The sequence below is a fragment of the Lynx rufus genome, unplaced genomic scaffold (genome assembly GCF_022079265.1).
Source record: "Lynx rufus isolate CCGP_SWC_20201006 ecotype Redwood Valley unplaced genomic scaffold, mLynRuf1.p SCAF_6, whole genome shotgun sequence".
Taxonomy (NCBI): Eukaryota; Metazoa; Chordata; class Mammalia; order Carnivora; family Felidae; genus Lynx; species Lynx rufus.
This window is the reverse complement of record NW_025814878.1, coordinates 135,163,316-135,180,567: the sequence shown is the minus strand read 5'-3', so window position 1 is coordinate 135,180,567 and position 17,252 is coordinate 135,163,316. Positions and strand designations below refer to the sequence as shown.

General features: G+C 43.0%; 1 protein-coding gene across 3 annotated transcripts in view; it reads left to right on the top strand.

The window, feature by feature from the left end:
- Nucleotides 1-1,049: 1,049 nt before the first annotated feature.
- The window catches only part of KIF13A (kinesin family member 13A), a 209,641-nt gene continuing 193,438 nt past the window's right edge, over nt 1,050-17,252 (top strand). For all 3 annotated transcript variants that reach the window (XM_047101542.1, XM_047101541.1, XM_047101544.1), the window contains exons 1-2: nt 1,050-1,133; nt 1,422-1,512. In XM_047101542.1, coding sequence (XP_046957498.1) covers nt 1,079-1,133; nt 1,422-1,512 — 146 coding nt within the window. In that variant the 5' untranslated portion in view covers nt 1,050-1,078. The remainder of the gene's footprint in view (nt 1,134-1,421; nt 1,513-17,252) is intronic.

Sequence of the window (17,252 nt, the reverse complement as noted above, 5' to 3'; positions counted from 1 at the left end):
CCAAACAGAATCAATCAGATTCACCCAGTTCCGCCCAGGCAGCGAGGTCTGCATTTGGCAGGACGACAGAACCCATTGCTATTAAATTCTTATGTAAGAGCGAATGACCCTCCCAGCCCACTTGACGTCTCTCGCCCAGGAGAAGTGGAGGGGAAGGGAAGGGAAGGGAAGGGAAGCGAGAGCGCTGTTGAGAAGCACACACTCTGTCGGCGACAGATGCACAGATTCATTTCTAGCCTCGGGCCCCCACTTGGACCCGAAAAGACCGCTGCACGGGGTGTGGGGCGGGCGGAGGGGGCGGTGTGCTGGCAGTGCGGTCGCAGCGTATTTCATTCCGTGGGTAAGGCCTGCCCACCCGGTGCGCCCTGGGGCTCCCGGTAGGCGGGTGACAGCGGCCCCCCTGGGGGACTCAAGTTCCAGGCGGTGCTCCTGGGGGTCCCCGCGGCCGCGGGTGCCGGCACAGGCTTGGCCCGGGACTCCCCAGGCCCCCGGCCCCCCCACCCCTGTCCGGCCTCCCCAGCGCCCCAGGCCCCGCCGCGCGCCCCCTCCCCCGGCCCAGCCTCCCCAGCGCCCCAGTCTCCCCAGCGCCCCGGCCTCCCCAGCGCCGCAGGCCCCGCCGCGCGCCCCACCCCCGGCCAGGCCTCCCCAGCGCCCCGGACCCCGCCGAGCGCCCCCACCCGCCCCGGGCCTGGCCTCCCCAGCGCCCCGGGCCCCGGTGGGGCGGGGCGGGGCGCGGAAGATGGCGGCGCGGCCGGGCCCGGGGCGGGCGCGAGGGGCGGCGGCGCGGCGCGCTCGGCTGGGCCGGCGCGGCTAGAGCGGCGCCTGGGCCGGGCCGCGCGGCCTCCTCCCGCCCGCGCCGCCGCCGCGCGCCCCGCCCCGCGCTCCCGCCCGCCCGCCCGCCCCTCCCCGGGCCCGGCCGTGCCCCGCGTCGCGCTCCCCCGGGATGGCCCGCGCGCCTCGGCGCTGCCTCGCGGAGCACACGGCGGAGCGGCGGCGGCCGCGCTCGGGGGGCGCGCGGCTGCGGCGGCGGCGGCGCGGCGCGTGAGGGGCCGCCTGGGGCCGAGCGGGCGCCGCCAACATGTCGGATACGAAGGTAAAAGTTGCCGTCCGGGTCCGGCCCATGAACCGGCGAGGTGAGCAGCTTTCCGCCCGTTTTTCTCTGTGGTCGGGCCGAGGGCGGGGGCAACTTTGGAAAGTGCGGGCCGCGGGGCCGGTGGGGGGGGGGCGCGGCGAGAGCGCGGCGGGGCCGGGGCGGAGGCGGCGCCGCACTGGCCGCGGAGCCCCCCCCCCCCCTCCCGGGCGCGCGGCTCCCGGCTCCGGGCTCCCGGCTCGGCCGCCCCCCGGGAGAGCCCCGCGCCCTGGGGGCTGCAGGCGCGGATGCTCGGCTTGCGGCAGCGGCCCCCTTCCCCTCTTGCTTTCAGAACTGGAACTGAACACCAAGTGCGTGGTGGAGATGGAAGGGAATCAAACGGTCCTGCACCCTCCTCCTTCTAACACCAAACAGGGAGAAAGGTAAAGGGGAGCCGAGAGGGCGGGCAGGGGGGTCCCACCCGCAGTCTCCTACAAGTGGGAGCCCGGAAAATGGGATGGCTCTTCCGTATGGTTACGGGGACGGCTTCAAGTTTGTCGCACGCTCCTGTCTGAAGCTGTTACAAGTCCAAGTTCCTCTCCTCCCGCGGCACCCCCCCCCCCTTGTCCCCTCCCGTCTAGAGTGGCTTCAGGCAGGGCACCCCGGGCCACCGCCGGCACCAGTCCGCTGCGTCCCCGGCCGGCTTCGCGGCACCCGGACAGAGGGGGCCGGAGGGAACCCTACAGACGACCAGCCCCACATTTTACAGATAAGAAGACTGAGGCCTGAGGGGGCAAGCGACCATCCCAAGGCCTTGTTTTCGTGAAACCCAGTGCCCCTCGTTTTTCCCCTACCACTTCACAGTGTGCTTTATTTGGCAGAATTGCTTAGGGACTTTGTATGTAAAATGAAGGGGGGGGGGCGTAATAAAGCCGAACAGTATTGTATGATGCAGGCTGAGGCGTGGACCATTTAAAGTCTATTATTTTGTTGGTGCTGGGTCTAGATAATGCCTGAATGTAATGCGCGAATTTTGATTTTCAGGGAAACAAAAGTAGTGCCCTGAGCTGCATAGACACTGGGGGGATGTTTAAAAAGGGGCTGCATTTACTAGATGGCAACATATTTGCATTTGAAAAGTGGTAACTCTTGGATCCTTATTAATTCTGCTCTATTCCACGCAGCAGTATGGGAAAATGCCTTAAAATAATTTGAATATTTGGCATTTTTCTGGTAAGCCCCTGAGAAGAAAACGGTTGGAATTCATTCAGCATCGCAGTGCAGTAGCTTGTAAAAATCGGAAAGATGAAAACTGTAAGTTTGACAGAATTAATTCCTCTGGGACATGAGTATAAGTGTGTTTCTAAAAGTCACCTGTTGATCGACGCGCTACAATTTAGTCATTTGTGCTGTTGGGAGGTTTGGCACTGAATAGAGACTGAAGTAGGATTTGTTATTTTATTGCTAAAGGAAGCAACTCTTAACCATAAGGAGTGCTCTACTGTTAGCTACTGTTTAATGAAATATATAATCATGTGGTGTTCAGGCACAGTTTTGCTAAATTTGGGGGAAGAAGGTGTCAGGAGGTGAGATTGGGAGTTCTTTGCATTTTGTGCTGAGGCTAGAAATTTTTATTCAGTTTTCAGACTACCTATAGCAGATTGTTATAGTGATAGTAAATTGCTAAGTTATACTTCAAATGTTTGTTAAATGCTTTCAGTAATGGATCTATCCTTGGATAATATTTTTGGATACATTGTAAATATTTATATTATTTTAGATACATTCGTAGTACTATAGTTGTATATTTCATGGTGCTAATGAGCCAACTGAGTAAATTTAAATATTTACAGATTAAATTAGGTGCACACAGCATCAACATTTTTTCTAAAACTGGGTATTTTTATGTTGTCCCCCCCTCCCTCCCAAATTCTGCCAGGTCAGATTCTTCAAAGCTGCCGGGGAAACAGGTAGAACATTAATATTAGCTTCTATTATGTAGTTGTAGCTTCTGTTTCCTTTGCTGGTTTGGCACCTGCTCCTTGTCACTCTTAACCGTAGGGAGTGCTACTGTTAGCTACTGTTTAATGAAATGAGCTTTGTGATTCGTGGAGAGAAACATTTAATTCTGTGGAACTTGGATAAAAATGATAACTGTAGACCGTTGTTTAGAAATGCTCAATAACTAGTTGATCATTTTGAGGGCCACCACTGCAGTTACTAATCAGGGTCTTTTAAGTAAAGGTTTGTAGGATGATTTGGGAATTTATCCATCTGCTTGCTTATTGGAATAGCCCCTTCTCTGAAGCTGTAAGAATAGCATTGAAACATGGGAGTTCTCTTGTTTTGTCCTCCTGACAGATAGGATTCTTTGGTGGATGGACCCTTCTGTGGAATTCTGCCTGGGTACCGGTCATGCAGTTTGCAGAATACTTGAGTGGAGTCAACTCCACAGAGCCGCTTGTAGGTTAGGACTATTGTCTTTGCAAGGATGGAGACATCAAATGCATTTTGATTTTCGTTATGCAGCTTGGTGTCATATTTCTCCACCAGGTTTTCACTTAAAGCAACAGTGCATTTAAAAATAGAAATGATTCCTCCCTTGGGCTCTGGGTTGATTAATTACAACCATGCTTCATATTATGTTTGCAGTTCATTTCTATCATTTGTTTTGGGACAGAGCTCAGGGCAAGGTGGGAATATTATTTTTCTTACCTAGAAGTTCAAGTGTTTAAATAATATTGGCAGACCTATGTCAAAGTGAGAATTATTATTTTCCTGAAAATTGCAAGAAGTTGCAATGTATTAACCATGAGTAGAAAATTTAAATTAGTGGGTGAAAGTTTTCAGTCTTAACAAGTAAAACCAAGCAAGGGTGCTTTGATTTCCAGGGAAAGAAACAGGCTTAGCTTTCACAACTTTCCTCCTTTATGGAATCTAAGCCAAGGCTACATGTTAAGGACCAAAAGATCATGGGGCTTCTGAGGTTAAATATATTTGTGTTGAAATTGTAAGAAAATTCACTACAGAGTTAATAGTTGACATATATATAATATATGTAATATATAATACAATATCAGGTTAATAGTTGACACATACACTCATCACCTTTTTGAAATATTAAGACATATATGAACATGTTTCTTAAAATTCTATTGCATTTACCATTCAGGAGATGTTTACGACGTTCAGATCATTTAGGTACCTTTCTCGGCACAGGGGATCCAAAGATCACTATGGGCCCACAATATTTTTGATATGTACCATATCATTTGGAAATTACCAGTTTCCTCTTCTGTCTCCTTTTGAGTTTGCAGGCTCCCTGAAGGCAGGTACCTTATCTTACTTCCCTTTGTGTCCCATGCCTCCAGATAGTACCTGGCACATAGCAGGCACTCAGCAAACGTCTGCACTGAGTTAGGTCCCCCAGTGTGATGGGGGTACTGAGGAAGGGCTGAGGAAATGACCAAGGGTCCTGGCATCCTGCAGGGACAGATGATAGCATTTGTGTTGGCCTTGTGGTTGCTAAGAGTGTAGGTTCACATGTTCAAGATCAGGAGAAAGTCCTTTGTCAAAGCAAGCTTGAAAACACACCTGCCACAGATTATTTCTGGCTGATTGTGTGTCTATGCACGCAGCACGTGGACTAGGGATGCAGAAGGAAGGCAGTTCAGGAAAAGGAAGAGAATAAGAAGCCCTAATTGCCAAAACAGGTAATAGTTTAAAAATCGAAGCATCAAGAGACACATGGTGCAAACTCTTTCACCCTGCTGTCTCCCCTGTTCTCACATCCCCTCATCTCTCCGAAACAATGTATATTTTTAGACACACACACACACACACACACGTGAATCTATTGTTTATGTATATTTCAACAAATATCTTTAAATACCCATATGTTAATACTCATTCTTTTTTTATGTCCAGTTTGGATGGGAGTGGTGGTTTTAAAAATACAGATGGGTAGCTTATGAACCTGATTTTATAACTTTTAGGAAGTGAAGCTTTATTATGAAGAGTATAATGGAACTTGTTTCTGTAGATGTTTTGATCTTATTTTATGTAAGTGAATTGTTGGGTAAGCATTCACAGCAATGTGCATGTATAACCCAGCTAGGTGGAAAGAAAAATGGGCTAAATTTAGGCTCTTAGTAAAAGAGCATCAAAGTTTTAGCTTCTTGACCGATTTTTCCATACTGCGGGATGTGTGGTGTAGCTTGTAAAGGGTATGCTTGGTCCGTGGGAGAAAGCTATGTCTTCGTCAACTGTGTATATATTTTCTAGTTTATGTATTGTATGTCGTAGTTTTTTTTTGTTTTTGTTTTCCTCCAAGCTGGCTTTCCCTGCTATTCCGAAGGCTTCTAGGATGGCACCTTCTGCTCAAGTATCTTTGTAGATCAGAAATTTAGAAATTAGTGAAAGTCATATGAAATTTTAAAAAATAGATCACCTAAGGATCAGTAAAATTCCACATTATAAAATTATTTGGGTGACTTTGAATTCTCTTCTGTTTTCTGTGTTGTTATATTTCTAGCTCAAATATTATAGTCGATTGTAAGAAAGCAGAGCATTTAGATTTCATTAACTTAAGAGTGATCATTCTTCATGCATGACATTCGTGGTATTTTAAAGAGCATTATTATGGAATGTTTTCATTATCTGTCAGTGCTTTCCGTGTCTTTGTTTTAAAATAAAGGTAGATTGGAATTTCTTACTTCTAAGAAATAAGACTAAATGTAATTATAATGCAATGTAGATTAATGTTTTTAAAATTATTTTATTCATAGTCCACAGTGAAAACTACATTTAACATCATGGACTGTGTTTGTGTGTATGCACGTGTCTGAAGGTTCACAAAAATTTTACTATATGCAGTGTATCTGTTATTTTCTATCCCTCTCTGTTCTAATTCATTTTAGAAATGATGGTTGACTTGCTTAATAGATTTCATAACCCACTAATGGGTTACAAATTTATAATTTGAAAAACAGGTTTAGTGGGTAAGAGGCTGGGTTCTGAATACATATATGTATATATGTAATATGTGTATAAAATCTGTGCACTTTATGTATTTATTTAATCTCCACACGCAGCATGGGGCTCAAACTCAACCCTGAGATCAAAATTTACATGCTTTTCTGACTGAGCCAGCTAGGTGCCCCTAGTGTACATAATTTAAAGTGTAAAGTAGTTCTATAATTTATAAGGGCTGTGATAAAAAAAGAAGGAATCCTCTTCTTCATTTCTTTCCCCAGAGGCAACTACATAATAGCAATTTTAGCTTATTCTTTTGGAATTTCCCTCCATATTTCTGAATAACATACTGGTAGTGCTAGTTTCTTATGTGTGTTGTGTTCTCTTTCAATGCTCTATCCCCACCTCACCCCCAAATTCTTCCCATCCTCCATTTCCCCAGTATAGTTATATGGTAATTTTGATAATATGAATATTTAGTATTTACATTATTTATATGACTATATAATATAATTAGCTGTTTACAATTGAGCCATGTGCTCTTCTGTGGTTTCTTTTTCTGTCATACAAATTTTTTTTTCCCTGGAGTTAACAGTTGCTTTTCTTTTTTCTTTAATTTGCTTCTTTTTCTATGTACTTATCCTTTTTTTTTTTTTTTTTTTAAATTTTTTTTCAACGTTTATTTATTTTTGGGACAGAGAGAGACAGAGCATGAACGGGGGAGGGGCAGAGAGAGAGGGAGACACAGAATCGGAAACAGGCTCCAGGCTCCGAGCCATCAGCCCAGAGCCTGACGCGGGGCTCGAACTCACGGACCGTGAGATCGTGACCTGGCTGAAGTCGGACGCTTAACCGACTGTGCCACCCAGGCGCCCCTCTATGTACTTATCCTTAATTCAACATTTAAATCATTAAATTTTATCTGCTCCTTACCTAAATCTCCTTTCAGGAAATTCAAGGACATTCAAATACATTAAGTTCTCTCTTGATCTCATCTTTTTAGAGACGTTTATCTCAAGCCTTCCAATATGCTCCTTTATGAATGGGTAGTCTTCTGTGCCTGACTTAGCTATCACCTGGGGTTGCCTGTCACATTATTCTGAGGATTCCTTTTATCTCTTTTCTGTGTGGAATCTCTTGTTTTTCTGTTTCCTTTTCCTTTCTTGGTTTACTGCCTTAATTTTGTAGAACATATTCTTTTTTGTTTTTAATGTTTATTTTTGAGAGAGAGAGTCAGAGCAGGAACAGGGGAGGGACAGTGAAAGAGGGAGACACAGAATTCAAAGCAGGCTCCAGGCTCTGAGCTGTCAGCACAGAGCCTGATGTGGGGCTCGAATTCAAGAACCAGGAGATCATGACCTGAGCCAAAGTCAGCGCTTAAGTGACTGACCCATTCAGGAGCCCTGGCATGTTCTTTAGTGGCTTCCATAGAAAGGGCAAAGTTTTTTGAAACCATGAAAATGTCTAATCTACCCACTCATCTCATTGATAGTTTACGTGGGTATCAAATTCATTTTAGGGGCATCTGGAGCCTGCTTCAGATTCAATGTCTCCCTCTCTTTCTGTCCCTCCACTGCTCCCATTCTGTCTCTCTCTCAAAAATAAACATTAAATTTTTTTTTTAAAAATATTCCATTTTAAAGGCATTGGTTGCTCTCTTGTCTTTTATCTTCCCATGTTTCTGTTGAAAAGTCCAAAGTTAGTTTTCTAATCCTTTAGATGTTACATAGATTTTCACTTTCTAGAATCTTGTAGAATATTCTTCTCTGTTTTTGAGAAATCACAATAGACCTTTTTGACCTGAGAACTTGTGTCCTTGTTCTACCTTCTAAGAGATTTCTCCACTTTATCTTTCAACCCTTATGTTTAATTTTTCTTTTATGCTATCATACTTTTAATTTCCAAGAACTCATTATTTGGCCTCTGCCTTTTTTTTTTTTTTTTTTTTTTTTTTTTTTTTTTTTTAGTAGTAGCCTATTTTTGTTTCTTGGTATTTTCACTCCCTTTCTGAGGACATTAATGATAGTTTTCTAGACATAGTCTGCTTTTTTCTTTTAAGTGTGTTGTTTTGTTTGTGTTGATCTCCGTCTTCTGTGTTAAGGACCTTTGCTCAGTTGGAGCTGAATGCAGCTAGACTCTGGTTTCTCTGGGGCAAGGACTATATATGATTCATCTTTGTATTCTCAGTGCCTAGATTCAAGAATGCCCAACACACCAACACAAAGGATTTTGTAAGTTCTCTTCACTGCTTAAAAAAAAAAAAAAAATTATTAAAACCTTCTATCCAACCCTTTTTCTGTTTAACTTCCAATAATGGAAATAAAAATAATTATTTCCTTTTTCTTAAGAGCATACGTAAACCCTGTAATTGAAGGTAGTAGTTGCCTTAGACGATGCTTAATTACCAGCAATCATGAAGATAATTAGTTGTAGCCGGTACAAAAAGCTGTAAAAAGTAGAAAAATCTTATTTTTGCATCACTACTGCAAAAATTTTAGTTGAGAGATTTTTTTTGGAGTCAGTTTTCATTTAAAAATATGTATGCTTATGGGGCTGGGAAAATTTTTCTAAATGGTACCAAACTGGCCAGTTTATCAGCCCAGTTAACTTGGCTTCTTCTGGTAAAATCTAGTTGGATATAAGTGGATAACTTGGATTGTTTCCAATTTTTAACAAAATTAAATATGCTTCTCACTCATATTTTTAAGAAATTTACAGGAACAGGTTTCCTGAAGACATCAAGGTTTCTCAGAGTTATTCAACTACAGTTACCTTTTCTCAAATTTTCCCTGGAGCTAGAGTAGAGAACGTGTTTATGCATTTAGAATTTAAAGGAGTTTGGAGAATATTACCAGCATAGGAAACAAAATAGCTGAGAAACCAACACAGAAACTCAGAAAGATTACACCGTACCTTGACAACGTAAGAAATTCAGTTTAATAACAACGGAGCTGTCAATAAAGGAAGTAATGCTAAAATTTATATGAAAACATGTATTAAAACAATCAAGAGTTGATTTATGTGGGATTCAGGAGCTCTGCTTTCAAAGAAGGCCACTCTACAAAACATTTCTGGGACTTTATGTTTGCAAATGTAAGAAGAAAATGTGAGAAATTCTTCCTGGGTAATTAGTTTATTTGGCATTTTATCACCCAACAAATATGTGGAAACTAAAAGAAAAAATGTCAGGCTTTCACATCTTTCTAAAGTTTTATTTGTAAAAATACACAATCCTTCTATTTGAATGTAGAATGTAAGGTTAAAAGGAAGAGTAGAAAGAAGAAATCCTTGTGACTCTCAGGAAAGGACAACTTGTCTAAGCCTAATCATTTGCTTCAGTCCTGTCTTGATTGCGTGTTTCTATGAGATGAACAATTCAGTGAGTCACTGATAAAGTAGTAGAACTATTTTACAAAGTTGTTCTTGCAATGGACTTTTCACATCAAAGCACAATTACATCTTCTTAGAAAGTTGCTTCCTTAGATACTCTAAAATGTTTTTCCATTGTTAACTTTATAAGAGGTATGGCAGAAAGAAAAAGGGATGGGAGTCATTGTCTGGCCAAGACTAACCAGTTATTCTTATTTTTCCTCTACCTTCATTTTGTCCTTGTCTGTGTAATACACAGATTTGCAATTTCAGTTTTCTGTTTTGCTTTTCTCTCATTTATATTTTTGTCATGCATGCAACGTAAGTTTCCCAATTATAATTTTAATAATTGAATGGTTTGTTGAGTTTCATGTAATTTTTAACCATTTAGATGTTTTTGGGCCTAAAGATTGTTTCTCTTAATGATTATAAATAACTGAGGGCATCTTTATGAGACTTTTTAGAATTTTTGCTAACTGAAAGGCATTTCTTCTCATGCAAATTTGCTAACTTAAAAATACACCTTTGGAATTATATGACTACATGAACTATTCTCTTACATTATAATGGAATTAAAAGCTGATGATTTATAGATTTAAATATGAGATAGGTCATGGGAAAATGATTTTGTAGGGTCAGTAACAAGATCAGTCGTTCTTGCCCTTGAGTGTGTGTGAGAGTCATTTGGAGAGCCCCCACCCCAAAAAAGTTCTGATTGAGTCAGTCTGGGATGTGGCTTAAGAGTTTGCATTTCTAACAAATTTCTAGGTGATGTTGATCTGTTAGCTCAGGACCGAGCTTTGAGAACTGGTCTAGATTAGCACTGTTCAATAAAATTTTCTGTGATGATGGAAATGTTCTATATATCTGCATCCAATATGGCAATATTAGCCATATATGGTTACTGAGCTCTTGACATGTGTCTAAGTGCAACCAAAGAACTGTATTTTAAATTTTACTTAATTTAATTTTAATTTAAATTTAAACAGCTACACGTGGTTGATGGCTACCGTATTGGACAGCCCAGGTCTAGACATGATTGCATGTTAGAATCACCTGAGGTGCTTTATTTAAAAAAAATTAAAACAAATTTTTTTACATTTATTTATTTTTGAGAGAGAGAGAGAGAGAGAGAGAGAGAGAGAGAGACTGAGTATAAGTGGGGGAGGGGCAGAGAGAGAAGGAGACACAGAATCCGAAGCAGGCTCCAGGCTCTGAGCTGTCAGCACAGAGCCCGATGTGGGGCTTGAACCCACAAACCGTGAGATCACGACCTGATCTGAAGTCGGATGCTCAACCAACTGAGCCACCCAGGCATCCCCCCCCACCAATTTTTTAAATGTTTATTTACTTTTTTTTTTTTTTTCCAACGTTTATTTATTTTTGGGACAGAGAGAGACAGAGCATGAACGGGGGAGGGGCAGAGAGAGAGGGAGACACAGAATCGGAAGCAGGCTCCAGGCTCTGAGCCATCAGCCCAGAGCCTGACGCGGGGCTCGAACTCACGGACCGCGAGATCGTGACCTGGCTGAAGTCGGACGTTTAACCGACTGCGCCACCCAGGCGCCCCTGTTTATTTACTTTTGAGAGACACAGAGATACAGAGAATGAGTGGGGGAGGGGCAGAGAGACAGGGAGACACAGAATCTAAAGCAGGCTCCAGGCTCTGAGCTGTCAGCAGAGAGCCTAATGCAGGGCTTGAACTCAAGAACTGAGAGATCATGACCTGAGTTGAAACCAAGAGTCGGACACTTAATCAACTGAGCCACCCAGGTGTCCCCGAGGTGATTTAAAAATAGATGTCTGGGGGTCCCGCAATGACTTGCATCCCTTTCTTTCTGGCTAAGCCAGGGTGCACCTTAGGCATTGGGATTTTTAAATGCTTTTCACATGTCCCAGTTCCGATTGTTGTTTAACAAGTTGCCCCAAAAGTTAGTGGTCTGAAACAACCATTTTCTTATGCCCATGGATTCTGTGGGTCAGGAATTCAGATAGAGCAAAGTAGGTATGACTTGTCTGTTCCACAAAGTCTGTGGCCTCATCCTTGAAAACTAGAAGTCTGAGGTGTAGACATTAGAAGGCTTGACCAGCTTGAATGTCCGAGGCGGTTAACTCACATGGTTGCCATTTGGTTCTCATGTGTGGCCAAGGTTGAAAATCACTGGTCCAGCTTAATAAACCAGGTTTTAAAGGCCAGTGTCACACCTTGTCCTTGGGTTTATTTTACCATTTTGATTGTGATCATGTACTCATAACCATTAACTTTCTGAAAATTAATGTAGGAAAGCCTCATAACTCAGGTTATTTACCTTATTCCCATAATTTATGGAACTTTCATAGGGTTGTGGAAGTAAAGCCCCACAAAGCTAAATAAATACTCTACCACTAAGGAAAGAAAAAAAGCCTCCTACTCTCTAGCCAGGTGTGTGTCATAAAAATTTCTCCGCTTATTTGTTTTTACTTGAATTGCAGCAGTAGGAAAGGAAGTACCTCAATTATCTAGATGTAGAGAGAGCCCTTGCCTCTTGTCTGGCCCATCCCTGGATACTGACTTACGGGGAAGCATTGGTTCTTCAGCTTTGCCAGCGGCCTGTGGGCCACAGTTCCCTGCCGTGGACCCCTGTGACGATGGGGCCATCCCAGCCTCTGCTCCTGTTCTGTCCCAGAGCCTGGGGACCCCTTGTATGTGGAGGGGTCTGCACAGCGGGGCAAGCTAGAAGCTGGGGTGCCGCTTGGTTCTGCCACTGACGTGATACGGATCCTTGAGCTGGCCATCGATCCTTTTCCGTATGACCTTCTGCATCTGTAAAGTTGAGGGCTGGACCAGATAAGCTGTAAAGTGTTTTCAGCCCTGAAATTCAGATTGCTCCGACCTGTGCTCACATGTACAGTTGCATCCAACAGTGTCAGTAGGTAACGCTTATAGGAACTGAAGTGGGTTGTGTTGTAACTCGCTTCTCAGAGTGTCAGGAAAACTAGGGAGGACAGGGTCACTGTTCTCAACAGGCTGTTTGCCTGCAGTAGCTGATGCAAGAAGTGAAGGCGTCAAGTGAAACGAGACAGACACTAGCTCTCGCTCTCCGAAGTCGTTATCAGCCAGCCCAGGAGCCTGGGTCCCTCACAGACGTTCTGCGTGCCTCCTACCTCGGCTAGGGCACCAGCTCCTGGATGCGCCCACAGGGGGTTGTAAGTCATCCGGTTTGGACCTTTGGATTCGTTTTCATCTAGTACAGTTGTGCTTTTTTGGGAACCAGTGATTTTTAAGCTGTTCTCCCAGACATGCAGCTGTTTTATGTAATAAGCATGTATGCATGGGGGTGGAGAGAGAACATTTCCAGAGCTATTTGCCTAAAGTGTCCTTGGGTAGTTTTATTTCTGAGGGTTCTGTTACAACCCTTCCAAACGTTGGTTGATGCTCTGTATTTCCTATCCTCCATTGTGGGACCAGCTCTGGTTGGGGAGAGAGAGAGTGAGAGAGAGAGAGAGAGAGTGTGTGTGTACACGTATGTCCCTTCTGGTTTGTGCTCTCTTACTCTTTCTTTTGAACGCAGAATGGAGTTACTGATTCCGGGCGGCTCTTCGGTGTCTGCTCTGTAGGTGTGATGAGCTTTGCTGCTGTTAGGAGCAGTGTGCGGAAAGCATCTGCCATTCCCTTGGGGGAAGAAGTTTGGAGTCTTGGAACAGGAAGGAAGCCTTGGAGGAAAGGGAAGCTTTACTGTCTGCTGTCAGCTCTTTGTGTCGTCTTGAGGAGACACTCCCTGGATTGTACATCCACCACCTAGGACCACAAATATTCCTTTGTCTCAAGCTGGGGGCCTCAGAGGAAAACCAGAAGGGGCAAACGGTGGGGAAATGTACAGACGTTGTATTACGAATACCAAGTAGATTTATCCCACATTTTGGAAGGCCACAAACAGTAAATCCACATGTAGTTTGTTGAACAGATTAACAGCTATTTATTTATTTAAGTTTATTTATTTTGAGAGAGAGAGAGAGGGAGAATCCCAAGCAGGCTCCGTGCTGTCAGCACAGAGCCCAATGCGGGGCTCGAACTCATGAACTGTGAGATCAAGAGTTAGATGTTTAACTGACTGAGCCACCCAGGCACCCCTAACAAACCTTTTGATAGACTTACCTTCAATGGATTAATAATCAAGTCTTCAGAATTGATGCTTTATATGCCCACTTATCTATTATCTCAGCTAAACAGAGAATGTTTAAAGATTTATGGCTGAATCTACAGTTCTAATTGCCCTTTTCAAAAATGAGTAACAAACTGTTAGGGTTTTTTGTTTTGTTTTGTCATTTTGTTCTCTATCTTTACTTCTATTTATATACTTAATTAAAGTTTAGACTTCTCTATACAAATTGTAATGGTTACATTATTACATTGAGAAGGATCCTTAAAATTACTTGTTTCAAGGGTAATGTTTTAAGTAGGGAGGAGTGTGTTTGCGAAGCTTATCAAGATAATGGTGTTAAATCTGAGCAACTGTATCCAGTTTTAAACATCTGCTTTTTTGACCTGGAGTTACAGAACAAATAGGTAACATTAGCATGGCAACATAACTAAGTGTTTTTGAAGCCTTGAACTATTGCTGGGTTTCATAGAATAATATTCATCTCTTGAGGATGACCGCTTAGTCTGTGCTTTTATGATAAATTATGCAGTGGAAATAATTTTCCAAAATTGCTGGCCTACTGTACTCCTAAGGGACTTTTTTTTTTTTTTTTTTTTTTAAGTTCTCTAGCCAGGTTATTATTTAACTAGTTTTTTCCAAGAGTTAAAACTCTTTCCTTGCTCATTGGTTCCCAGACTTGAGAAGCAATTAAAAATAAAAAAAAACAGGGGCGCCTGGGTGGCGCAGTCGGTTAAGCGTCCGACTTCAGCCAGGTCACGATCTCGCGGTCCGTGGGTTCGAGCCCCGCGTCAGGCTCTGGGCTGATGGCTCAGAGCCTGGAGCCTGTTTCCGATTCTGTGTCTCCCTCTCTCTCTGCCCCTCCCCCGTTCATGCTCTGTCTCTCTCTGTCCCAAAAATAAAATAAACGTTGAAAAAAAAAATTAAAACAAACAAACAAACAAAACAATAGAAAATAGGGGCGCCTGGTTGGCTCAGTCAGTAAAGCATGGGACTCTTGATCTCAGAGTCATGAGTTCAAGCCCCATGTTGGGCATAGAGCTTACTTAAAAAAATAAAAATGAAAAAAAAAAAAAACCAATAGAAATAAAACTTTGGATAAACAGTTTCCAACTTCTTTTAAATGTGCCAGGCGAGCACACAAAAACAAAAACACCAACTGTGTCTTGATACTTCATTTAATAAAATAAACTGCTTAACAACAGAAGGAAGGATATAATGAGAATTTATTTTTGTTTTGTAATATTTTTTTTTCAACGTTTTTATTTATTTTTGGGACAGAGAGAGACAGAGCATGAACGGGGGAGGGGCAGAGACTGAGGGAGACACAGAATTGGAAACAGGCTCCAGGCTCCGAGCCATCCGCCCAGAGCCCGACGCGGGGCTCGAACTCACGGACCGCGAGATCGTGACCTGGCTGAAGTCGGACGCTTAACCGACTGCGCCACCCAGGCGCCCCATATAATGAGAATTTAAACATTGGATAAGTTTAGCTTTGTAAAATACAGTTTAGCTTTGTAAAATAACCACATGGTTAATTCTCTCCTTTCCTGGGAATTGATGGGAGCATCAGCACAGGTCACCCATAGACTGTGACGTGCAGTTGGATGTCCCTGGTGTCTGTGATATTTGGTAGTACATCAATCATTACAGTTGTCGGCATCTTGACTCCTTTGATCCTTCAGGCTAAAGCACATTCTATTATGGGGTGCCTGGGTGGCTCAGTCAGTTAAGCATCCAGCTTCAGCTCAGGTCATGATCTCTTGCTTCACCAGTTTGAGCCCTGCATCTGGCTCTGTGCTGATGGCTCAGAGCCTGGAGCCTGCTTTGGATTCTGTGTCTCCCTGTCTCTCTGCCCCTCCCTCCCACTCCCTCTCTCTCTCTCTATCTCTCTCTCTCAAAAATAAATAAAACCATTTAAAAAAGTAAAGCACATACCATCAATGTTAAAAGTTTTTTTTTTCTTTTAAAAACTGAACAAAGCATCCTCTTATGTGTATAATTGAATATTTCTAATGGTACAGGGTTCATCTTTGCTTTTGTAGTTTGGTATCTTGAAATCAGTCGACCTGTCTACAAAAAAGTTAACCTAAACGGAGTTTAAAATTTCTTAAGTATGGTAAGTTACCTTGTATCCAACCTGGAGCTTTTACTCTCCACGAAGGGAAATCTTTTATTTGCCTTCTGCAATGTTTCTGTGGCCGTTAGTTGGGTATGAAGAACAAAGCATTGTGACAGAATGGTGTAGTGGTGTGAACTTTGGGGGCCACCTGCTTATGTTTGAGTCACTTATTGGCTGTGAAATGTTGGGCAAGTGCCTCAAACCTCAGTGCCTTGGTTTCCTCGTTTATAAAATGGAAATAATGAAAGTGCCAGACATGGTGGTGATTGTGGGGATTGGCATGGTACCTGCTACATAGCACCTACTAAGTGCTGATAATTTATTATTTTTATTACTGTGGAACACCTAAAGCTCATTGACCCGGGTTTTCTTCCTAATACCGTTTCTTAGTCATTCCGAGTTTAATATATGAAGTTTTGTTGTTTTTTTTTTTACATCTAAAAAGAGCAATTAAAGTAGGAAACCTCACAATTCTTTTGAAGTATTATGAAATTTCTGATTACTTTTGATTGAAGTGTATACGTCAGAAAGACTCTTTTGTCTTTGCAATGACCGTGGACCTTCAGCCCTGAGTTCTAGTTACTGGGTGCTGGTCTTTGTTACCTTAGACATAGTACGTTCTCAGAAAGTGTGGGTTAGTATTTGATTATATTTCTATTAATAGGATATAATTAGTGGTTAGCAGGCTTTATTTAGTGTAGGGGATTCTTGGATGGTTACTTCTACCTAGACAGAAATTGACTTCAGGGGCAATGGCTGTCTGAAGGTACTGATACGTTGTGTTCAGTAATATTGGGTTTCTGTGCCTCTCTTTTTCTTCCTGAGGCGACTGATTTTATTATCCCAGTGCTCAGCCTGGTGACTCTTGTTCCAATGGTTTATACAGGAGACGTAGACTCAAAGCGTCTCTATTAAACATTCAAAATAGGGGCGCCTGGGTGGCTCAGTCGGTTGGGCGACCGACTTCGGCTCGGTCACGATCTCGCGGCCCATGAGTTCGAGCCCCACATCGGGCTCTGTGCTGACAGCTCAGAGCCTGGAGCCTGCTTCCGATTCTGTGTCTCCCTCTCTCTCTGACCCTCCCCTGTTCATGCTCTGTCTCTCTCTGTCTCAAAAATAAATAAACGTAAAAAAAAAAATTCAAAATAAAGAAGCTATTTTATTTACTTATCTGGTTGTCTGGCACCCATTAAATGAATGTGTTTTATCCTTGGACCTATTCACTATTTATTTATTTACCATAATCTTTTTGGAAAATATCTCTTGACTATTTCCTAGAAACACACTACAGTAATTTTCCTTTGAATTTCCTGGTCGTTTTCTTAAAATACTTTTTCAAAAAAAATATGTATCCTGCAAACGTATATGCACATGCATTTGTGGTCAGTTTCTTTTAATAAGGGAACGATGCATGCCATCAGACATCTCGATCAGGGTATCCAGTTGTTGTGTGCAGAAATACAGAAGAACTAAAGAGGCACGTAACAGAAAAGTTTTGATGTGCTAAATACTTTGTACATTTACATGAACGAACACGAAGCGTGTGCTGCTTTTCTCTTTGTTCCTTGTGCACGTAAAA